Source organism: Nestor notabilis, unplaced genomic scaffold, assembly GCF_000696875.1.
Source record: "Nestor notabilis isolate BGI_N333 unplaced genomic scaffold, ASM69687v1 scaffold12311, whole genome shotgun sequence".
Lineage (NCBI taxonomy): Eukaryota > Metazoa > Chordata > Aves > Psittaciformes > Psittacidae > Nestor > Nestor notabilis.
The window spans coordinates 26,352-51,220 of NW_009916192.1; the positions used below are offsets into that span (position 1 = coordinate 26,352).

At 40.7% G+C, this 24,869-nt stretch overlaps 1 protein-coding gene across 1 annotated transcript in view; it reads left to right on the top strand.

The window, feature by feature from the left end:
* TTLL11 (tubulin tyrosine ligase-like family, member 11) overlaps nucleotides 1-20,794 on the top strand; it is a gene marked incomplete at its 5' end in the record, with an annotated part of 40,827 nt that extends 20,033 nt beyond the window's left edge. Inside the window, 4 exons of the mRNA XM_010024475.1 lie at nucleotides 12,787-13,044; nucleotides 15,412-15,518; nucleotides 19,024-19,239; nucleotides 20,592-20,794. Of these exons, the coding sequence (XP_010022777.1) occupies nucleotides 12,787-13,044; nucleotides 15,412-15,518; nucleotides 19,024-19,239; nucleotides 20,592-20,794 (784 nt within the window). The remainder of the gene's footprint in view (nucleotides 1-12,786; nucleotides 13,045-15,411; nucleotides 15,519-19,023; nucleotides 19,240-20,591) is intronic.
* Between the last annotated feature and the right edge of the window lie 4,075 nt (nucleotides 20,795-24,869).

Sequence of the window (24,869 nt, forward strand, 5' to 3'; positions counted from 1 at the left end):
TTCCTCTGCTTGACTGCACTAATCTCAGCCTGTCTAGTGCAAAGAGGAGGAGGAAAATGGGCAGTTGTTTCCCTTGTTAAGAAAACCACTTAGTTTTTTTTAAAGTACATTTTAAGAGACAGTACTACATCTTCTTTCTTTGCGTTTGCTGTAATTTCCTCCTTTGTTCTCAATACAAGAAAGCTGTTGTGGTTTGAAGATAAAGCTGCTTTTTTTCGCTCTGTCTTAAAGTATGGGGCAGAGGCAACATCTGTGTGCCTTCTCTGTCCAAGTGAGTTCACTGAATTTGCATGTTCGTACAGGGAAGGTGATTAGTAGTTAGGCTTGAGTGCAAATCGTTTTTTGCCTGACACTTCAATATGTTAATCATTGGAGCTGAGTTTCTGCTATCAGCAAAATAATCTTCACCTCTACTCACCCTGCAGTTTGCTAACATAATCTAGTTTTTGGGTGATATCTTGACTTACTGCAGGAGTAGTAGCACCACCCTCACAGGGAAGAACTTCTGCGTAAGAGCTCATCTCAATCTCCCCTCTGGCAGGTTAAAGCCATTCCCCTTGTCCTATCCCTACAGGCCCTTGTCCAAAGCCCCTCTCCAGGTCTCCTGGAGCCCCTTTAGGCACTGGAGCTGCTCTAAGGTCTTCCCTTCAGGAGCCTTCTCTTCTCCAGCTGCCCCAGCCCAGCTCTCTCAGCCTGGCTCCAGAGCAGAGCTGCTCCAGCCCTTGCAGCAGCTCCATGGCCTCCTCTGGCCTCGCTCCAACAGCTCCATGCAACTCCACTTGTAAATTAATTTTTCCAGTTGGTTTCTAATGTAAACTTCTGTAATTTTCCTGGTACTAAACTGCTTCCCACCAGACAGTTTTCGTAGAATAAGTGTACAGGTGTTTACTATAAATTAATCTAATGTGTATTTGTAGATATGTCTGTATATAGAGCATGCCTATGTGTGTATTTGTACATAGTACAGAAATGTCTCATTTCTTACTTGTTTCCTTGCCATCTTTACAATCTGTATGTTACGTGTGCCTAAAACTACGACCAACTGTGGTAGCTTTGATAGCGTGAAATCTGTGGGGTGAGCCTTGAATGCTTTGCCTGGGTTTCCAGTTAATATTGCTAAGTTCTTCAGGTGGCTGCTGAGCTGCAGTATGTACTTTATGTTCTCTCAGGGATGGCACAACCCACGAACAAATTGATTAAAAAAAAATAAGATTTCATGCAACCAGGAAGATGTTATAACAAATCGATCAGCCAAGGGCATACTAAAGTACATCACCTTCCTAATAAAGGAAACAAATTCCTTTGGAGTAGGGCTCCTGGGCCACATAACAGTGTTTTATTAAGGCAACAGTAAAATGGAATAAATGAATGCTAATGCATGGATTATATCCCTTAACACCAGTGGAAAATTCATACATGCAAATGCCTTCTAAGAGTTATTTTTTTTGTAATGTATTGAGATGTCAGGGTTCAGAATGGGAAAACTTGTAGCAAATAGTTGTCAATGTTGGTACAGCTGTGAGTTGCAGAGCAGATTGAATGATCTAATTACCCCATGTCATTATAAGAAATGACACAGTTCATTGCTGTATTTTCATTTGATGCAAACCATTAATTCTCTGTACTGTAACACCAAGTTTGGAACTGTTAGTTTGAACAAAACACACTCGATTCTTTTCTTATGGCAGGCTGAAGTAACTGATGGTACCTTTCATTGGCTGCAACGTGTCTCAGCTGGCAGGTTTCACTGGCTCGGATATATGGTTTGGGGAGAGCACTGAAAAAAGGCAGCTCAATTCTAACATTAATTGAGTTTCTTCCTATTTGAAAAAGCCCTCTTATTTCTAAAAGGCTTTGAGTAAAGCTGTTAAGATATTGGAGGGAGATAGAAAAGATCCTCTTTTCATTGCAGATTTAATTTTGCAGATTTTCGCATGCAGCTGAAATTGCTGAGATCTCTATTCTTTTTCATCCTTTAAAGTAAAATAAAGAATCACTAGATTTTTCTTTACCCAACTAAAACCTGAAGTGGGATATCGAAATGTGATGTAAAAGCAAATATCCTCAAGGAATACCAAAACAAGAGGGATCAGAGGCTTGATGATTCCGTAACAAGTATGTTAGAAGAAGATAGGGAGACATGAATACAGTAGATTCCTTGAGACAAAACCTGATAGAATAGGGAAATGCAAGAATTTCCTGTTAACTCGACTTTTCCACGTGGATACGTAACTGGAACTTGTTCCTTAGATGAATTCAGTGGCCAGAAAATGCCAGAGTTTCAATGCATGTTCCTAACTTGTGAAGGTGAACTTCACTGTGCTTTCGTGTGATTCTGTGTTTAAGTGCATCCACTGTTCCGTGCTTTGTACGTGGGGTGTTGTGGTGCTACATTACACGTGTGTTCGCTGTTCTAGATCTGAAGCCTTGCCTTGCCTGAGCAACTGTCTGTGCTGCCTGTTCCCTGGCCAGCAGGGCAGTCACCTGTGCCAGGATGGACCCAGTCAACGGCTGCGGAACAAGTATGTCAGAGAACAGTGCCATGGAATGGGTCCAGCTTGTGCCGCTCGTGTTCAAAGTGTTCTGCTGCTTCACTGGGGAGAAAGATCTATAATTTATACTCACAATTTAATATAAAGATACAGCATTAATAAGGTGTTTGAGGGTATTTTTAATATTAAAGTGGGGTTTTAGGCCTGAGGAAATGATAGCGATGCATGTCAGACATTCTTCCAAGACACTTGATACAGTATTGGAGTTTAAATATTACTGCACTGCTTTAACATGTTCCAGGTGTTACTGTTCCAGGGAGACTTATCCCTTTTCAGAAATAGTTTTAGATGAAGCAGTTTTGGGGGTTTGTTTTTCTTTTGCTACTTGACTTCCATTCTAGGTCTGCCTCCCTCCGTTCTGTGTTGCTTGTAACTTCAATGGATTTTTTCAGTGTGTGATAGTATTGATGGACTGCTTTGTAATAATCTCTGGTAGCTGCTTTCCTCCCTGAAAGAGCGTCACTTTAAAAGAACATGGGTATACATCACAGCTGGAAATACCATTTTTTGCTGTGTGTTTTCTTGCCTTCTGCAGGAATACTGTGATTTGTCGGGACAGAGTTGACAATGATCTCTTTTCCTGGCAAGATGTTTACTTTTCAAGACTTTTTTTCCCTGCTGTAACTATAGGGTAAATGCAGGCATTTATTTTGGTAACATTTGGTCTTGCGTGGAATGGAATGAGAATTGAAGGAAAAATGGAAATTATTGCTCTGATTTTTTGCAGGAGCTTTATTACTCTCATTAGCTTCAGGCCATCAGAAAGTTCCGTGTTCTCAGATACTGCACATAATGAGTATGAATATTAGATCATAACCATATCTGAGAACTGTTTGCTTATTCCCCTGTTTGTACTCACATACTAATGGCGAGGGATTGCAAAGCAGGTTTTAAAGGGACAGCAAAATGAAGTGCTTGGAATTTTGGTTTGAGTTAAGCACAAGCATTGAGCAGGAAAAAAAAAAAACATTTTCCCTCTTTCAGATATCCTTCAGGTGTTGGTTCTGCAGGATCCTGGTTTTATTACATCAATCACAAGCAGCTTAAGGCTTCCAAAAACATAGTCACAGACAGATGTTGAGCCTGTCTGGGGATTAGAAATATCCTCTTCCATTAAGTATAAATTAACTTAATCACCAGGTATGAAAGATAAGCAGCATAAACATCATTCCCTGAAGCTTTCATTAAAATTAAAATTCTATTTAAAACTAGGCTTGTACTTTCTATGACTTGATCCCCCTTCAAAGAGATTATATCTATCTGCTGTAAATTCTTACAGTGACAGAGCGACAGGAATGAATGTATTGGGGGCAGTGATGTTCTCTATAATTTAACTTCTGCTGCCACTCATCTTTTAGCAGGAGAGATGATTGGCTTATTTTTAAGTAATAATTGGTCTCTAGTCTCTGAAAAATGAGAAAGCCGTGAAACTGCCTAGCACCCAGTTGCCACAGAAGGAAAGCATAAAGCCACATGACTTAACAGAGTGTGTGTAGAATTTACCTGCTTTAATAGGAGGATTACTGCTGATAAAAAGCAGTTGTGCTGTTGCTTCCTACTCTGTTGGATGACAGGGTAAAGCTCCTTTTCTATCCTACCATAATCATGACTGCTTTCTAAGAATAATTTCCACATGGGAAGAAATTCCATAGGGTTCGGGTTTTTTTTCTCTTCTACTGTAAGGCACTTGGTGGTCTAATGTTGGTTTCAGTATATATCATCAGGCTTTACAACTTGTTTGCCTTTGCAGTATCCTGTATTACTATTTTTAAGGCATGCTTTTCTAAAGAAACAAAGGGAACTCTGGAGGAATAATGAGGCACATAAGTACCTTAAAAGCAAATAGTGAACACAAATAAATCTACTAGGAATAATAAAAGCTACCTCCACAAAAATAAAGTATTGGGGACAATGCATAATGATCTTTGTTCTGTAATAATTCTTTGCTACAGTGAAACGAAGTCTTTCAATGCAGGTTTTGCAGTGCTTATCCATTATTTCATTGTAGTAATGCTGTATTTTCTACAGCACTCAGAATAGATGACAGGTAGCATGAGCATTCACAGCTTCTGTTACATTAAAAGTAATAAATCTTTACCTGATGCAGACTGATATTACCATTATTCTTAAAAAGAGAAAGTTGGAAAGAAAGAATCTCAATTAACTGGGAAATAACTTTTTTTCAGCACATTGCATGTGAGACTCCTCAAATGCATTTCTTCACTTCAGTGATTTAAACTATGTATTAGGGAGTTTAATGGAAATAAAAACAGAGTTCAAGTGCAACTATTACATGCAGTTGGATGTTAATCCCAGGTGTGCAGTATCTGCTTTGTATCTCTAAAGGATGCCCCTTCTTTCTACGGTGTGCTGCTGCACTGATTCCTATCATCACCTAGTAAGGTAGGAGTTTAATGAAACTAGATTTAATCACAGTAGCACTGTTGAGCACCTACAGTTTTGGATATCAGGTTTGAAATGGTTTATTGGATTGAGCTTTAAAAAATACAAGGGAATTAACACTTTCTGACTTCTGATTTGTATAATAGTCTTGTTGAAAACCTAAATGCTTCTTTTCAATGCATATCTCCGAAATTCCTTTGATCCATGATGATTCAGCCAGGAGAGGTCTGTACAACTCCTTTGAAAGGGAAGTGTTAGTCCTTGAATAGTACTTGTTGATAACTGCAGTAAGTGTGTCATTGCTTGTGTGACTGTCAGACATGTTTCCTCATCCAGGCTTCATTTCTTCACAGGCAAAATGTGTAGGACAGCACATGAGCTTGTCTTACGTTCTGAGTTTGAAGTGGAGGCTCTAAACTTCTCTGCATATGATATGGAAACGTCAGAAATATTCTCATCCAGACTTTGTGTCTTTGGTGTGGAGCAAGTCAGGATCCACGCTAGGTTTGAACATCTTGCAGACATTCATTAACAATATGTTAAGGCGTCAGACTTGCAGAGTCTCCTGTTTTCTTTCAAAAGCTATTTAATCTTTAATAAGAAGTGTTTATTTTTATAAGAAATCCACCCAATCTGAAGAAGCAGTGAACCATCCTTCTCTGAAAGACGACTGATGTCTGTGGAGCTTAGAGTATGATACCCAGTAAACAAATAATGCTCCTGGGATGGCAAATGGAAAGCCTGCAATGAGCAGATGGCTGGGCATGGGAGCTGCTGGGATTGTAGATGACAGGCTGCAGGGGCTTGGATTTAACTTCTTCAAGAATCTGATAAATTATTTTGCTTTTGTTAAGCAAATGGCGAGGCGATGGAGTACATTGTTCATTTGTCCTTGGAGTCACCTAAAATGTGTTTGCCAACTCGTAGAAACAAACTTAGTGGGCTCCATTTCTTTCACCCTTCCAGGGTGAATGCAACGTTAGGCCTTGAAAGTGCAGGCAAAGTTAGACGTGGTCGTGCTCACAATGAGGATAAAATCTAAGTGATGTGATTATCTGCTTTATTTCTCTTGAGATGTGGATGCTTTTTTCTTGGAGAGAGATAGAAACTGCTTTCAGGAGACAGGGCAGCTGCTGCGTTTTCAAGCTGTGTTTTGTGTGATGGGAAGTTACTTGTCTGCCAACAAGATGGTGATTATCAATCCTTATTTCTAATGCGATTGATTCTGCTCTTTGAAATATGGACTCTACTGTGGTTGCTTTGACTACCTCAAAGCATTCTCCAAATGTTGAATAAACTATACATAAGAGCAATAATGCTTCTAACATAACTTCCAAAATCTTTACTCTCTGGGGTTTAATCTTCCTTTAATAGTTTTATCTTTGTGCAACTTTGTTACTATATTGAAAGGAGGAAATGCCTATTGATGGTTTTTACTTTGCCAGAGGGTGAAAAGGAGGTGAATATTCTGTTTCTTTAATGAAACTCACAAGTGGCCAGTACAAAACAAAAGATGCTGATTACTCTCACAAGACACCGTCAAACTATGACACTTCTTGTCACATACTGTGAGGGCTGGAAGTCTGTGTGCATTAATAAAAACAATGGGATTAGTTCATAAGAGAAAATTCATGAATGGTTGATAATGCAGAGCCACTGCTCTGGCTTTGACTTAGTTTCCTAAATGATTTATTTCCGTGAATGAGCACACAAACGTATTTCATACCTCCACACCCCAGTTACAAACACATACCTGTTTCTTGGGAGGTCTGTAGACTGTGGTGATAAATGGGTGGATAGATACATTTGTCATGCAAATTGTTCTCTGTTTTTAACTATGTTAACATAGTCCTTGCTTTGAGAATAGAGGCTCAGCTGAGGGAATAATTATAGCTTCAGAACCCAGAACATAATATTTTCTTTTATTAGGTAAGCAGTTGTCAGCTGATACCAAAATTGCTTAATTTATACTTCCAGCAATGCCCTAAATGTTAAATACACCAAGAGAGCATTCCTGAAAATATTAATATTACAATTCTTACCCAATTCTCCTCTCAACTTGGCAGCTAAGTTTTATATACAAGTAACAAAGTGCTGTGATTTTTGAAGCCTTTAATTAGTAGTTGCAGATTTGTTTGTCCCTCAGCAACTTGTATTTGCATAAAGATTAAGGCTGGTCAGAATGAAAGGGATAAACCATAGATGGAGGAAACATTAATAAATTAGTAATCATGTATAAAAGATAAGTAGTCTTAGATGTCATTTCCATAAGCTTTATTAAAATTTAAATTCTTTTTTAAAGATGAGTTAATATTTTCTCCACAGTTGATCATTTCTAAAGAGAGATCTGTCATGAGCTGCAGAATGAGAGAAATTAATGTATCGAGGTCAGACATTAGTATGTAAATGAAGCTTTGCTTTTATTCTGTACAGCAACAGAAGCATTACCTTATGTTTGACCTTTCATTCACTTAGCCTGACTCAGCTGTGTCAGTCAAAACAATTAATTCTAAGGAGCAGCTCTGAAGTGTGGGGCTCAGCTTGCTCCTCCTGCCCGTGCCTGTTGGGAATCCCATGAGAGAGGAGCTCATGGAGGGAACCTGTGCAAGAGTCTCTTGCTGGGGTTTGGATTTTCTGATCCCTTCCCCACAACTGCACTGTCACTACACATTTTGCAAGGTGTTCAGGGAGCGGAGGGCTGTGAGAACCCTGGGTGTTGTACCCAGACTCTCAAGGCTGAATGAGACAGTAAATAAGATGTGACTTGGAAGTCACTTTCTAGAGTGAGGAGCAACTGATGGTAAATGTGCACAGCAGTTTTCAGCAGCTCTTTGAATCTGATGGGTAACATCACAAAAAGGTGAACTCTCTTTTCCAACTGACCTATGAGTTAATGGTAGAAATGGAGGTGAAAATCCCCCCTGCATTTGCACTGTTGCTGGACCTCGAGCTGTATTTCTGCTTCTTGTAGCTGTACTGCCAGTGCTCATAGCGGCCTTGGATTGCACGATGCTTGGGGAGTTGTCATCCGCCTCACCCTTATGGTGTGGCGATGGCAGATGGCAGTGAAACACAGCAGCAAATGTAATGGTGCATTGCAAGTCAGCGTAATTTAGCCAGCACTAGGGCAAAAAATAGGATGTGCACTGTTTCCTTGCAAAAATGTGCAGCTCACAGTCAAATCCTGGCTTTATAGAGCCTAAGTCTGGCTGTAATATCCCTGAGCTAAGCAGCTCTTTGTAATGAGTCGTTTTGAGACCACGTAGAGATTTGGTGCATACATGTGTGCCCATAGATCTACAGGAAATAAACTTTTATTGAAGTAGTGCCTTTTGCAGCAGTGGAGAGTTATAGTCTGAATACAGTCAGTGTAAGTGCTTGCAGATAAGGTGAGTCTGCAGAATAGGCAAGTCTATCAATTCAGTTTTACAGATAGGGACAAGCTCTTGTGCAGGGTTGTTTTGGAAAGTGAGAGTTCTATTAAAATTGCAACAGATAAGTTTCACTTTAACCCAAATCATGATTAAATTATACGTGCGTTAGGAAATTAAGCTTAAGAAAATCTTGGGGGTAGGGACTAGGCTAAAGAATGAAAACAAATCATTAAACTTTATAAAAGCAATAACCAGTAAAAGCAAATTAACTAGTATATATATGTATATATATTTATTTTTTTTTTTACTTAATGGAAGTACAAGATTTGGCAATAAAGATTAAATTAAAGTTTTCTTGTGATTTAAATATTTTATAGACTTTCCCAATGTATAAGTGGAAAGGAATGAGACATGCTGTAGAGTACAAAAAAGCTGGTTTTATTTTTAAAACACCTTTCTAACAAGAAACATGTTTTTAAGAGCTATTTCAGTAAAATTTTGAAAAGGGATGCTGGTTTTGAGTTTTTATCCATGACCTCAAAGGCAGCTGTAGGTTTTCCCCCATGGAAAGGGAAGAAGAAAGTTCCAGGTGATAATTTAGAGCTTCTGCTTTTGTACATTCAACAGTAATTTTTCTTTGACCAGAATACATAGTCCTGCTTAATAATTTGACTTGTGTCCATTCCCCCTCAGTCAGAAAGACCAGAGTCTTTTGTGGCTTCCAGCACTAATGTGTCCAGAGTATTTGGTTTTGGTGTTCTCCTCATGGCCATTTCGCATGAAAGGCTCAAACCCCAAATCTTTTAAACTATTGTACTTCCTTAGAAGTTCCAGGGACTGTTACTTCAGCAAGAAGTCCTATGAGGGTGCTGAGGTGCTGGCACAGGGTGCCCAGAGGAGCTCTGGCTGCCCCATCCCTGGCAGTGTTCAAGGCCAGGTTGGACACAGGGGCTTGGAGCAACCTGCTCTAGTGGAAGGTGTCCCTGCCAGTGGCAGGGTTTGGAACTGGAGGAGCTTTAAGGTCCCTTCCAACCCAAATTGTTCCATCAAAGAGGTATGGATTTGTGAAGGAAGGACAGATTTGCAGATGAAGACTATGGTGAGAGTAGTTGTTTCCCAAGTCAAACCTTGGTTTCAGTATCATGGAGTGGATAAACAACACTCCAGCCTCCCATGATGGGCGGCACAGGCACCAAAGAGCACTGGGGCTATAATTAATTTATCTGAAGCTGATCCCTTTAATAATCTCTTCAGGATTTTGTGTAAGAAATGAAATACAATGAAATTTCCTCAGCTCTGCTTGCGTCTTTTAAAGCAAAGCTTTGTATTTTATTAAACTGAAAACATTATTGATGAATGAATAATGTACAGTCTAACCCACTGGAATTTAGAATGAGAAAGGGCTTGGGGCTTCCAGGCGTCATTAAAATGAGAGTTACATTACAAAGAACACAACCTTCTCTCCTCCTGAGGACAAGGTTTCACATTTGGGCAAGGTCTGGTTCAACTGGCTGAAGATTTGAATTTTTAGGTTAATGAACAGACCTTTTGAGATTAAAAATAGAAGCCTGCATGCTTATTGTTTCTTGACTGTATGTACTCTCAGTTTTGGCAGCCAGAGGGTACTTGACGGCAGTGAAACCACCATCCAATCTTGCATGAGAAAAACCCGAAACTAATAACTTAGTGTTTTAAGCTTTACTTAACTAATGACAGAAATAACGTTCTTTTCCTACTTTGCTATCTGCAGCAAAGAGGAACATTACCAAAGCACTACTCAAGATCTGCATTTATTCTTTAAAGCCTTTTTAGAGCCTTTTATCTCAAAAGTGATCACATTTATGGATACTCAACGTCAGTGAACGTAAGTGTGGGTGCTTTTTGCAAAGAACTGTTCCAATGGCTGCTAACATTCAAAGTGCCTCTAAATAAGCTTGGAGCTGGCATTGGGTGCAGGGAGATGTTTCCAGCCTCAAGTCTGTTGAGCAGTTGCATGTGTGGTCACAGTTTGAGGGATGCTGCAGAGGATGGTGACCTGCTGCCATTTGAAGGTGACATCTGGAGGTGTGAGTGAGTTCAGAGCACAGGTTCAAGCAGGGTTGAAAACTTGGCTCCAAAAATATCTTTGAGAAATTAGACATCACAATTTATTTCATATTAATTAAAGCTTTATTGTTTTCCTTGCAATTCCCACTATTTTTTTTCCTGTAAGGGCCCTTTGTCTTGCACTTACCATACATTTATTTTCAGTAGAAGTTCAAGGTATAACTTTGAAGTATTCCATACTAAAAAGGGACGCAGCGTGGCAATGGTTTAATGTCTTTCAGGGAAATTTAGTATAAAAGGAAGCCTACAAATCCATGGGGATATTGGTTTTGGATGAATGACTGCAGGATGGCTGCGAGAGGGCTAAGGAAATCTGCTGCCTTTGCAACCAAAGTCAAAGGTACAGATTTACTGGAGATTTGACTTGATAACTTCTCCAGTGCTGTGGGTGGATAATAACCATGTTGATTGTTATCCCCTGCTGGAACAGAACTTGCTGAAGGACACTAAATCTGCTCAGGAACACAAAAGATCAATGGAGTAAAAGCACTAATTTTTTTACTACCTAGTGTGAATTATACTTACTCTCCATGATGGGTACTTAGAAAAATGACTGGAAAGAAAATGGAAACCTGCATATGCTTATGTGTGTGCCAGATAATTACCATCAGCTCTCAGACTTCCTGAACTTAGGAGAATAGCAATCTTTAATTTTATCTGGGTATGTCAGATATAGACAAAGAAGTAAAACTATGTCATGCTGAATAAACATAAAACATCTATTTCGGAACACCATTATCTCGATCAGCTTTATTTAGGGAATTTGGCAACAACAATGAAGATGAAATAATGTATTTTGACAGGATGCACAGAGGATTTGAAGACAAAATAATGGGATTGCCCAGAAATTGTCTCCTGAATAATGCCAGTATGCATTTATGTGAACCGCATTGCTTCTGAATGTATCATTAGTTTCTTCTCTGCAGATACATCTTACTGAGTTTTCTGTACTGTATTTATCAGAGAAGGTAAAGGCTTGTAATCATCGTTGGGAAATAAGTTTAGTGTTAGATTATTACAATCTCTAAAGATTTCCCATTAAATGTTCCATGCAATTCCATGAAACTCATCTTTTTCTACTTACCTAAATTTGTTTGATGCTGATAGTAACACATTGGTATTACCTGGTGGTTCCTTGTCTCTGGGGAAGAAGTTAGCCTGGTACCTTCTGTGAGGTTGTAAAGACCTTTTGAAAAGAATATGGATGTTCTACATCCCTAGCATCACAAGGGATCTACATTGAGAAGAACAATAAGTTACAGGGGGAGGTTGAAAGGTGTGACTTCTAGTGTTTAACTGTGTGGACTAAACCCAATCTTCTGCTCTTTTAGATAAAAACAACCTGGTGGGGCCTGATTTTTGTTGAGAACTAATAAAAAGGTGATGAGAGAAAAATATTGTTCCAGATCAGGGATGCAGAAGGGAGCAATGCAATCTGATGTCTGCCCAGGCTTTCTGTTGATAAGCTAAAATGTCTTTATCAGTGAATGCACTATAAATGTTTCTATAGGAAAGGGAATTGTAAGGGAATCATGCAGGCATATCTTGTTACCAGTGTTTCAGTTTTGGAATGTTTTAGATGAAATAAATTGAAGGAATATGATTTTCAGGAAGCACTGAACAGTCACATCAAATATCATGTCTTAAATTGTCCTAATTTGATGTTCTAAAATCAGCCATCTTTTAAAAAAATACTCATTTATATAATCTGGTAGCTGGATTGATAGTCATCCCCTGAGTTTCTGAACCCTGGTAATGTTTTCCATCTGTTTGTACAGCTTGGGCAGTGCCCAGAAGGCACACAGCTAGAATGTGTTGCAATTTAATACCTGTGTAGAAAACTGATGACCTCTTCCTAGGACACAATAGCCAAGGGTCTGTATAGAGGAACCACACAAGGCCAGGGTGACTGTGTGGTGTTGCAATGACTGGGCACCCACTCTTACCTTCTTGGGGTGGCAAACCCAAGATTTTGGTAAAGGAGAGGCTTAGTATAAAAGATAAAATTTCCACTTACAGAAAAATGATGTGATAGTGCCCAGCTCCAGGCTTTTCAGAGGAGTCACGAGTTACTGGTAGCTCTCACAATTAACCTGGTAATGGTGGGGCATCTCTTTGTCAATCATATTTCTAGGCTTAATATTAGGCATCAAAGGATGGTCTCATTATCCCTTGAACTCCTGAAACATGATTTCTGCCTTACTGAACCTTAATATTTGTTCTTGATTTTTTATGGTTCTAAAAATCTTATGATGTTTTATACTTAAGTAAAAAATGAAATCAGAAAGACAGAATATTGACTCTTGTAAGAGTACGGTTAACGTAAGATACAATTATTTTATGTGCTGCAGGTGCCAGACTTTGGAGCACGTGTCGGAAGCAAACGAAGAGCTGTTGGACATAGGACCAGCAGACGGCCCGGAACACGAGACCACCAGGACTCTGGAGCCTGAGCTCCCCTCCCTCTGTCTCAAGCAAGTGTTTCCCAAGTACGCGAAGCAGTTTAACTACCTGCGGCTTGTGGACAGAGTGGCTGCGTTGTTTATCCGATTTCTTGGTGTGAAAGGGACAACAAAGTTGGGGCCAACAGGTTTCCGGACATTTATAAGGTCAGTAAGGTGAAGGCTTCTTTAGGAATTGCTTAAAGTGCAGTCAAGATGTTACAAACAGATCCTGTGGGACAGCACTGCCGTCCCTGGGCTTACCTTCAGTTCTGCTCAATAAAGCAGGCCCTAACAGCGTACATTTTAGTTGTAGGTTGAGTAATGCCTTCTAAAGAAATTTATCCCCACAAATTCCAGTGAACCATTGCATATTTTTTAATAAAATAGACACATTTTTATCATTCCAGACTCCCAACATACCTGACCTAGGAAGCTGTGTCTGGTAGGAACCTGAGTCTTTATTCCACAGCAGATCCGTGATACTCTGGGAGATACTATTTGCAGTCTTTGTCAACATGTCATGTTCTAGCAAATTGTAGGAATACCAGTATGAGAAAGTGACAACTGAAACTGGGTCACTTCATCTGGTCCTGTTGGCTGTGGGGCACAGCCATCTGCCCCAGGCCACCCGAAAGGATTTCCAAATGCTGGTTGCTGCTGCATTGTGCACTAAGGATTTGCATTGTGAAATTGCAACTTGCAATGGCAAGGAACTCAATTTATTTTTTCCACATACTTTTTATTTGTGAGCATTTTCTTTTCATTGTTTTTTATGGATAGATCTGTTCTAGTCATGGTGCAAATATCTCATTTTCTGTCTTTCACTGACAACGACAAAAGAAATAAGCAGCAGTAGCAGATGTACTCTTAAAATACAGATCCTGTTTCTATGCAGATGCATTTAGCATTCAGGAATGAATATAAACAATTTGATTTATACAAATTACTATATATAGAAAATGACTGAAGGCATCTGCTCTTCCCATAGACCAGTTCAGGATTGTTTCCAATTCTGTATTTTCTATTGTTTAGTCCAGCCTTAATTTGGCACTCAAAAGAGGAACACAGAATAAATGCCAACATTTTAAGAATATGAAAATAAATTGCCATATCTCAATGAAATAGTGTTTGCAGTTCTTTAATGCATATTAAATTAAACCTTTTGATATTGGCAAATATTTTACTTTTCCCAGAGGATCTATACCAACTTATATGGCCCCTCTCTAAATGCTGACATTACTACTCATTTCAGAAATAAGGTCATGATTCTAAGATGTGTTTTGTATCACTTTTCAAGAAGCAAGTGGTTGCAGAGACTATCCACTCAAATTTTAGCTAATCAAAATCTTTTCCCTTCAATAATGTCTTCATTATAGAAAGTAGCTAAAAGAGAAACACTGATTATGGCTCCACTCCTTGCTTGGGTTCTGCCTAAAATTTTTTAGGACTCCCTACCAGGCCTTAACTTTGTTTTAAGGGAGCTCTCCTTATGCTATTAAAGAGTAAGATTCTTTTAAATTATCCAGGTTTTGGGGGGATTTGTGGGATTTTTTGGGGGGGGGTGGGTTTTTTTTTTGTTGTTGGGTTTTTCTCTTTTCTGGCTAGAAATTTTGGCCAGCTCTTTGGCATGTGTACTTGTTCCAGCCAGGCTGCCAGACATCTGGAAATCCTGGACAGATGGCTAATGCTCAGAGACTGATCCACACCACTGCAGGCTCAGACCACACAAGTGTCAGATCTCCTACATGTGCTTATCACCCGAATGCCCAAGATACATCCAGAGATGCTGCTGTTTTCCATGAAGCGTTCAGGAACGCACAGGGCAAATCTGTTCAGTGTTCAGGCATGAAGAAGTAATTCTGTGCTTGAAAGCTTTCCTCCAACCTTTTTCAACCAGGATCAGTATTTCTCTGTGCAAACTCTGCCTCATGTAGATAGTCTGTGCTGATTTCTGTTGGGTTTTGTGTACCAGTTAATTCCAGTTTGTTAAGGCCTCAGAAGAGTGATAGCAGTAACTGGGAGAAAGGAGTGTGTAACAGTTAAGTCATATTTTTAATTGATATATGCAGGGTTTTCTCTTTTTTCCTGCTTTGTTGCAAAACCCAAATAAACCAGATAATCTATAATCTGACCTGCTGCCTTTTAGTGGCTAGAGATTGACATGAGATTGCACCTGAAAACTGGATTTAGGGGCATGCTTTAAGGGGGCCACTCCTCCTGACCAGCATCACTGCTGGCAGAGGTGGTGCTGGTGTGATCTGGACAGGCAGCAGGAGAAGGCACGTACAAGAGATGTTCTGCACATGGAAAATTCAGGGCCTGTACTGTTTCAGATACATACGCTTCATGAACACTGGTTTGTTTCCTATTGCTCTATGTGCTTTATTTGACCAAGCATGTTGCAGTGGGTGTGTACATGACATGGGTAAACTTTTCTCCCAGTGTTCTCTCAGTTGCCTTTGCAGAATTTTTCCTAAGTTGGGAGTTTGGGTGTACTCAGAATTTCTTCTTTGCTTTGTCTGTTTTTAACAGAAACTGCAAACTGAGTAACAGCAATTTTTCAATGGCTTGTGTGGATATCTTATATATTGATATCACAAGAAGGAGGAACAGCATGGGAATTGACCACAAAGAATCAGGTAACAATGTTTTGTGTTTGAAAACTATGGAAGCTGGGGTTTTCCTTGCAATTTTGGTAGCTCAAGCACATCTCAAACATTCAGTTGAAAAAAAATGGGACCAAGGCATGTATATCTGACGCATGAACATGTACAAATTCTTCTGTTTAGTTCTGTGGCAGGTTCCCTTTATCTACAGAATAGATCACTCTTAGTTTTCAATTTATTTACTGGGACAAGGCTTCTGCAAGCCCCTTTTTATGCTTGCAGTTGTGCATTGTAAGACTAGTTGCTGTTTGCAGAGAAACATTTCAAGCCATTCCCAGTGGAAGCTTCAACTTAATTGCAGTGTAAGAAGGTATGTCCATATTAGAGTAGGTTACATGGTTTAGCAAAACCCAACCAACCCAGAAGCTATTCAGGAGCTAGAAATAAAAATACTTCTCTCTTTGTTTTCCCCAAAAGGGTTCTACCTGTATTAACTTTTCTTTTACCGAAGAGTCTCCCCCTGCCCAACAGTACACTCCTCTTTCTCACTTTCATTGTCTTTGTGATGGGTGAGGAGGGGACAGCAGGTTTCTGCACAAACTTGCACAGTGCTCAGCTATTAAATGGGCGTTTGCTAAGGACAAGAAGCAGTGCTGCTTTGCTACAGCCACTCCTTGCTGTAACTCTTTTGCTCATACAGGAGCTAGGCCAATCAGCCAACCCAGACGTCAGTAGTGAATTACCTCCCCATCTGCTTTGGTCACATTTTCAGATCTGAGACAGTAATCTATCAAATAGTGGAGTTTAGGGATTATCTTCTTGTTATATTAATGGCCTAAATGCACCATTTAATTATGTAACTTAATTTCTAAAATTGCTATTATACTTCTGTAGGAAATTAAGCCCATAAATTTGGCAACTTCTCCAATAGCTTTTGTAAAATGCTGAACAATTTCAGTTGCGCTCATATTCCCATCTCAACCAAAAAAAAGTTCCTGACGACAGTTTTTTGGAGCCATTTATAGCAGGGAAACAGCAGCTGGAGTATTCTGGAAGGTTTTATGCCACTGTTCCTTGTGGCCATCAAGGAGGATAGTCAAGGTTCCATTTAAATCACTGTGGGATAAAGAAATGCACTTCGATGCTGCTGGTAGGAACTAGCACGCTGGTCACAGAGCTGCAAGCTGGCATCTTCCCAGAAACTGGTTCAAAATACAGTTTAATGTAAGAATTTGAACATGGACACAGATCTCTATAATCCTGCATATTTTTTTTGTTAATGCTAAAATAGCAGAAGACTCAGAAGTCTCCAAGTTGAGACTGCCTTCTGTATTTGTTATTTACCTGCCTACAAATACATCTATAGTTCCCTCCTGCATAAACATCAATACATGTACTAATTTGTGACAGTGTGGTCAGGTATGACACCAAGAAAATCAGTTGTATATAATCTTCTTTGAATATTTGGAGGTGCTTCAGACTTGTTAATATGTGAAATAGATAAGTACTATGTCTCTTGCTTGAATATACGTGTCCTGCAATATCCTGTAGAGTCTCTGCATGTAAAGTCAGGTAAGATAAGGCAAAAAGGGCAAAAAGAGAGTAAGGAGAATAGACTGTTCACATGGCTGATAGAAAGAATAAATCCAGACCTAAGAATAGAAGGGAGAAAATGAAGGTATGGTGCAGAGGTTTATTGTGCGTGAATTCACATACTACTTTAAGTAGGTTTGGGTCACCTTAGTTTCACAGGTATGTAAAATTGGAGTATTTGCAGTTAGCATTTCAGTGGGGGTAGAAGTCATTTATGTGGTGAGCTGATAGAATTTCACGAGCAAAAGTAATAGAAATGCAAATGAACCTTCAGGCTTTCAGAAATTAAAGAGATTTGTTGATGGTTTCAGCAAACCACATGTTGTGTTAAAACACAAAATACCCACCATTTCTGCTGGCTCTGTGGCCCATTTCCACCTGTAACCGTACAGAAACTCTTGCTGTTGCTGTACAAAACCAGCTTCTAACTTCCTCCATTATAAGCTTCACATGAGTGTCACTTATGGGAGAGAAAGTGTGTGCGCTACCAAAGATGCTTTCCCTGCCTGCAGCTCACCGTGACTGATAAAATAATTTACTGAGCTGGCAGCTGCTGCTTTCAGATAACAATTCCTTTGGAAGCTCTTTTACAGGCAGGGTTGTAAGCAACCCCACCTGCAGCCTGAGTGGAGAGGAATTATACTTCACAATGTAATTGTAATATTTTGAAAAGGTCCTTTCCTGCAGCATCAATGAGCCAACATTCAGTTAAAAAAACCCAAAGCCTTCAACATCTCATCCTAAAATAATCTTAAGTGTATGTTCAAACTGGGAGAGCCAGTTAAAGCACAAAGCAGCTATAACGGTTTCTTGTGGCTGGCATTCTGCAAACCAAATTGTGGTGTGGCTTCTTAATTAAGAATTAAATAGGTATTACTTCAAGGGTTTACATACAATAATTAGTGTTAACATGCAGCCCCTCTTTCCATTGGCTGTGGTAATGGGTTATTAGTAAGATGTGATCAAACAGCACCTGAAGAGGCTGCACTGCAGCACGTGGCTTCTGCAGGGGACCTTTGTTTGTGAAGGGGCAGAGCAGAGTTCTGTTATAGCAGAGGAATGTTTTGGCACTTTCCCTTCATACACACTTCAGCTGGTTGTTTTTCATTCAGTTGAAACAAAATTACTATTGCAGAATTAATGGGTATGGCTGAAAAATGGCCTCTTCACCTGCAAAAGGAGCGCTAAGGATTCGTACCCACTACAGGCTTTGCAGAAGGGAAGCAATACTTCAAATAAACTCACTTCAGTGATAAGGTGATACTTGGTAATGGGGTTATTGTTGTAGTGCTGCAGACTGAAATAACATACTGTTTCAGTAGTTCTACATTTGAACTTTTGTTTTAGGTCCATCTCTAAAAATACAAGGTTTAAATGACCCAATTCAGTTGCCCATATAAACTTGTTTTTCTCTCCAGTGGATTGTTTTCCTTGAAGCTCAATATGTTACTGTGTGTCTGACTTGGTTTCTACTTAATATTTGAGGCAGCAGAAATCGAGGCTGATATTATATCAATTTAGTTGTACAATATCTTAAAAGTCAGTTGTTGCTGCACCAGTTTGCCTCCGGATGCCAGGTTGTTGGATAGGCTGATGTCTGCAAAACTAGCTCTAACACTGAGGCTATCACCTATCTATAAACCAGCCTGGGCTTACCCTGTACTGAAACATTAAATGAGCTCCTGTGTGTTATGTTCAAATAAAACCTTGCCTTTTGGTCTTTGAAGGCCATATGCTTTCTAAGTAAGTGAGCATTCTAGATGGCTGCTGTGTAAATGAAAAACATAGCAACTAAAAACAAGAGTTAACTAACACTAACTGAACACATACACATTTGGCCTTGCTGCCAAAAGAAACAAAGATATAGTGTTATGCTTAAAGAATGTAGTTTGCTACAGAGCACTGAGCTATGAATCTCCCTCCTATAAACCCCTTTTCCTTGCAGGAATGTGTTTACAAGCCTTTGTGGAAGCTTTCTTCTGTCTGGCTCAGAAGAAATACAAGTCCCTCCCACTCCACCAGCAAGTGACATTGCTGATTGATTTCTGTGAGTATCAGCTGGCTGTCCTGGATGAAAAGCGCCGAGCTGCTTGTCACGCAGATGGACCTCACCTCGCACCAGCTGCACACCCATCCCTCCTCAGTCGCACGGCCTCAGCTAGTAAACTTTCAGATTATAGAAATCATCGTTAGTAACAGTGCTAATTCACCAGGACACAACTGAGTCTTAATCCCCAGGTATGTGCATGTACTGCAGGAGCAGAGACTGACTCCTGAATCCCTTCAGCTGCTAGGCACAGTTATTTATTTCAGCTTTTCTTATTTATGCTCTTCAAAAAGCCTCCTGCAAGCTCCTATTCTCAAATAACAACCCTGGCAATGGCTATTTATTTACAGCTCTGTTGGACCTGCAGCACACCCGATGTGGGAAACTGTGCTTTCATCCCAAGTATATAGAAAACCACAGGTGAAGACAAGGACCAAAATACACTGGGATGATAACCAGCATCATGAAGTTGCAGTGACTGAGGCACCCTCATGTTAAAGGAAATACGTTGCTTTGTATGCACTGGACCTATTATGGAAACCAAGTAAGGAGCTGCAGTCTCAAATACCAATTACAGACTTTGGAAAACTGAAACCTGGAGTTAGGTTTGTGGTCAGACTTCAGGCTTTGACCCTCTTCTTTTGGTGGCTTGAACTGTACATGTTGGAATCAATACAGATTTGGTCATTGACTTTGTACTTCTTTTTTAAAGTCGGTCTTAAAACACTGAAATAATATTTTGGCTTCTACTCTTTGTACATGTCTTTGCCATGACAAGTACTGTTAATTTTTTAAAGAAAAACTAAAGATATTTATCCTTTTGCTTCCGTAGAACTGATAAGCTCATACTTACAGGAAAAATAATACTTCATTAAGTCAGATTCAGTGAATCAAGCAGTAGTTTTGTCTTCGGGTACTAAGCACTGCTTCTGCAAAAAGCTTTACAGTGTAAAGGCTTAAGAGTTTGTTTAAATTCCAGTGAAACCAATCCTGTCACTGACTTTAGGCTGAGCTAATTGTATTCTAGGTTCGCTTAATTTTTGCCTTTTGCATGTTTGTTGCCCTCTCTGGACCTGCAGTAACATTTAGAGCAGATCTTTTGTTTGTCTTTGCACATATTCTTCATTATTTTCCCTAAAATAACTGTGTAACTCTGTAAAAATGAGATCTGTATTATTTAACAGGATATTTTGTCAGGAATGCTGGGCTATACCACTGCAGTTGTACAGAGTAGTCTCTATTTTTCAAGGAATAAGCCATGACATTGATAATCACATTCTTTTTGGGGGGAGGCTGAGCACAACGGGACACTGGCTGGAAGGACAGGAATAACTTGGAACTTCAGGGCTGCTCAGTCAAATTCTTTTTGGTCTCGTATTTTATCACAAGAACGTGTGTCTACGTCCGAGTTTGATTTTCCTCCTTTGTTCTATTCTTCAATGTTAATGAGTCTGCTTATGTTCTAGCGTTCCTCATGCTGTCAGGAATCACAAATGGCACAACACCCAGGCAGTTAGCTTTGGATTGGAGAAAACTACCTGAGCTCGAGGTCACGGTGTTCCGATGGCTGGTGTGTCAGAGGCGTGACGTTGCAGGAAGCACACTGCCCGTGCCGAGGGAGCCCTCCCACTTAATGGCACGGACTAAATGCACACACGGTATCGAGTGAGTTGTTACTTTAGGAGAAGTTTAGAGTTTCTTTCCTGACTTTTGTTTTAAGCAGCATGCATTCTCCCTTAAGTGGCAATCAGCAGCATGGCAATTCAGTGCAGAAGGCAAGCTGAGCCCACGGGAAACTAATACCTAGCATGTGCTAATACCAGATGTGGGTGTCCCTTCTCTTTCTGTAATGCCAGTGAAAGCAGCAGTAGATGATCTTTCTCAGTTCAATGACTAGACTGCTTCACATTTTATGTATTGCGCATAAGAGGACAATTGCAGACTAATGCCACTGCCCTCAGCCTGGTTTAAGTTTCATAAAGCTATTGCAGTATGAAGATAAAATGCCAAACTCTAAGGTCTGGCATCTGTCAGAACAAATGAAGCTGAAAGGGCCATTTTTTTTTCCACACTTTGATTGTAATATATTTGAAGACATTCACAAGTTGAAAAATGGTTACTTCTTACTTGGTGACATCTGACATTTGTCTTGCGATTGGCAGTGTGTTACTAGAAAATAGCTTACAGTTTCTCTCATCCTGTGATTGATGTCCTGTAAAGACAGAGTTGCAGAACAGTCGGATTTGAAATGCTACAACTGCGAATGCCTTTCCTTACAGCTTTCTTTAGTATGATCTATGGCCTAAAATATCCAAGTTTTGCTATTGTATAAATTGCCCTTATCTCAGTGGAATAAATTAATTATTGTACATAATGAACACTAATAAGATCTCTCTCTGTTTTGGAGATCTTCATGTTCTCTGGATCTAACGCATTTTTACAGGCTGTTGCATACTCAGGCTGATGCAGTTTGCCCTCTTTATCTCCCACTTCAAATATGAAGGGTCCCTTGTAGAATAGTCAAAATATTCAATTATCTGTCTCTAGTAATCCCATGTTCACGTACTTAAATAATTGGAAAACTGAATGCCATATCATTCTCAGGGGAGGGGGGAAGATAAAACAGGAGTGTACTTTAGAGACTTAATGACAAAGTCACATTTCTCTTCCCTCCCATCTAATGCAATTTCCTCTGAGTATGATTTAGCATCCAGAGTAATTTCACATAGCCTTGAAGTTACCAATCTGCACACGCACAGCAGAAAAACGACCAGAGACACTTTATTCAGAACAGGAATGCTAATGCACTGTAATCTGTTAGTTGTGAGGTACCTTTCTAGCAATAGAAACAATACATGGGAGGTAGTAGGTGTTGTTTTTAATAGTGCTTTTCTATATATTCTTTGCAGAGAATACAGCAGCACTCACTATGCTATTTATGACATAAGATATGGACTTTGCACACCTGTGAAATCTTTCTCGTTATCAGACACACTGGACCTGGTATTCCTCTGGGTATAAATCAGAGTAAAACACTTCATCATCTAAGGAAGATTTGAGGCAAGTGAGTCCAGAATTTCAAACCAGACATTCCCCTTCCCACAGGCTTGTATCCAGCCTGAATGTGCTCAAACTCACTCGGTGATTCCCTGTTTGGTTTTTCTTTCTCTGCATAAGGTGGTTGTAAGCTAAAGCAGTTGAAATCTGTCTTCTGCTTCCTCTGGGCTGGGCTCTTGATAATAAACTGCCCTCTGCCCAACTCTCCCTAATACAGCTATGTATTTTGGGAATATTTAATGTGCACTAAGCAGATCACTTCATTTAACCACACGCTTTTAGCTGCTTTCGTTTCATTTAAAACACAGCTGGAAAGGGAGGACCTCAGATAATTGCAGAGATAATTCTCAGGTGAGAGACCCAAGTCCACCTGCTTCTGCATTGGTCTTCTCAGCTGCAGTTCCCACCCCCAAGCTCTGCAGGTGATCCCCATTTTCTTGATTTGCCCCTCTGGTTGCATCAGTCTTGTGTTCAGTTTGCTGTTGGGAGGTTGGAGCCTGTTTGGAAACTCCTCATGATGAAGAAGGATCTAGTCTTCCTCCTGGCTGAGCCTCATGCAGTTCACTGGACAGGGTAGGTGCAAATCCTCATGCTCTGGGTGCTCAATTTGGAAGGGGTGGAACCTCTATGGTGATTTTGCGGGATCACAAGGGTACTGCTTTTGCAGTGCTGGATGTGGGAGCCCCTGAGGGCTATGCTAGGGTTGTAGGAAGAGCTGTGGGAGGAGGAGCTGCTTGGGCCCTACCGTGGTGCCTCAGCTCTGCCCTTGCTTACTATGGCATGAATTACTTTCATAGTCACCATCACAGCTTCTTGTTTCTAGCCAGCACTGTGACCTGACCTCATTCCGATCTCTGTCTGATGGACAGTGGCAATCTGCTGCTAAATATTACCCCGTTCCCTCTAATTTGTTTTCTTTTCCATCGTGCTTTGCTGTGTTTCCTCCTAATTCCACAATTTTGCTTCTCAGCTTGCCTAATAAACTGATGTGGTCAACTTGCCCAAATCCATTAGTTCAGCTCCCTGTGTTGCTGTACAACTGTTTGTGGAAGATGCGTGTTTCCATTGTGAAGGTGAATCTATCCCCTGCCGTCTCTCCGAGGTGTCACCACGCATCAACCTTTGCTGAGTCGATGCAGCAATTTGAGCTTTTCTGTGTTGGTGGCTGGAGGATTGATCTCTGAGGTGGTATCAGGTGGGTGCTGGCCTCCAGCCTGTCAGCCCCTCTCAGCCCCACTTCAGCTTCACAGAGCAGAAATGTGTGATCCAAGGGGCAATAAACTGTGACTTGGACAGGTCCAGCTGTACTAGATGGAGCCCCCCTGGGCTTCCTTGGAGCATCCCCATGAGTACTGGCCATGCAGGGTGACGAGGGAAGGGGTGGCAGGGGCGTTGTAGAGTCCTGAGTGCAGAGGGTTCCTTTTCATGACAGTTGCTGTTGTTCATCATCAAAGAGAAGGAAGCAGATTGTGGGTCCTGCCTGGGCTTTACACTGTTAGTGCCTGGTGAGCGTGCTGAGGTGCTGCTGCACACCTCATTAGTTTGAAACGGGGAGATGAGGTTGAAGTAATGGGCACATCTGTTGTGGATTGTGTTTTCTTCCACTTCTGATCTCCATCATCCACAGGGGTGGATCAAAGCCTCCGAAAGCAGGGAGCCGTGTATGGCATCACCTGGTGGGTTGAGCAGGGGGATCCCCTCCTTTCCAAGTTCCTCTCTGGGAGTCAGGGCTGTGCTTATCATGGGATTTGCTAATATCATTCAGTGACTATTAAATGGGCCCAAGTTCAGTAGCAATTTATAAGTATTGTTAAGAAGTGCATCAGTTCCAAGCCCTGGATGGATTAGGCTGAGATGATGCAGATGTGGAGAAGAAGAGTGTGGGTCTTGGCTGCTCCCCCAGCAGCTGGGTGGGAGCACAGGCAGGGGAGCAGCAGGGCCCTCAGGATCACAGCAAGCTGAAAGAGCCGTTGAGCTTTAGTGGAACATAAACAGATCTTTAGAAAAGTGATCTTTCTTTTCTTTCTCCTTCCCTCTGCTCACCCGTTGCCCTCTGTTCTGATCAAAGAGCTTCACTTCGTTTGTTTGACTTGAAACTCTTGTTCTTACAGCTTTTAACTTTGCATTTTTACCTTTGCTTTTCCCTTTTATCTTCTTATTTTTCCCTCCCTTATTGTCATGATGGATGGGAGATCTGAACTCTCTCACCTTCCCTCTCCCAATCCTGGGGCTTTTTGGTGTTATCAAGTTATCATTGAACTCTATGGCTCTCATTGATGTTGCTGTTTGAGGGAGAGTTGCTTTGCAGGGAAGTTTTGCCTGAAGAACAAGGATCTCCCTGCAGCAGCCCAGCTCCCCAGCCAGGGAATCCATAGTTCAGCCTGTTCCGTACCCATCTCTGCTGCTGGTGCCATGCTTCCCCCTCCTCTTTAGCGGGCTGTATTCCTAGGAATCTTGTGCTGTGTGTGGCTGCAGAGCAGGGCTGGAAGTCAGCACACACTTTGCACTACCCGATGCTATGACCTGCAGCCTTTTGGTAGGTGAGTGAATCTGCCAGCATCTGCCACCATCCAGTTTTTGTGGCTGTTCTAATGTCTGTGCGTGGGGACCTTTGTGTTACGACTGTAAAAATCTTGATAGTGAAGTCAGCAATTCAGGCAGTTGCCTTGTAAAAGGGTTTAGCAATA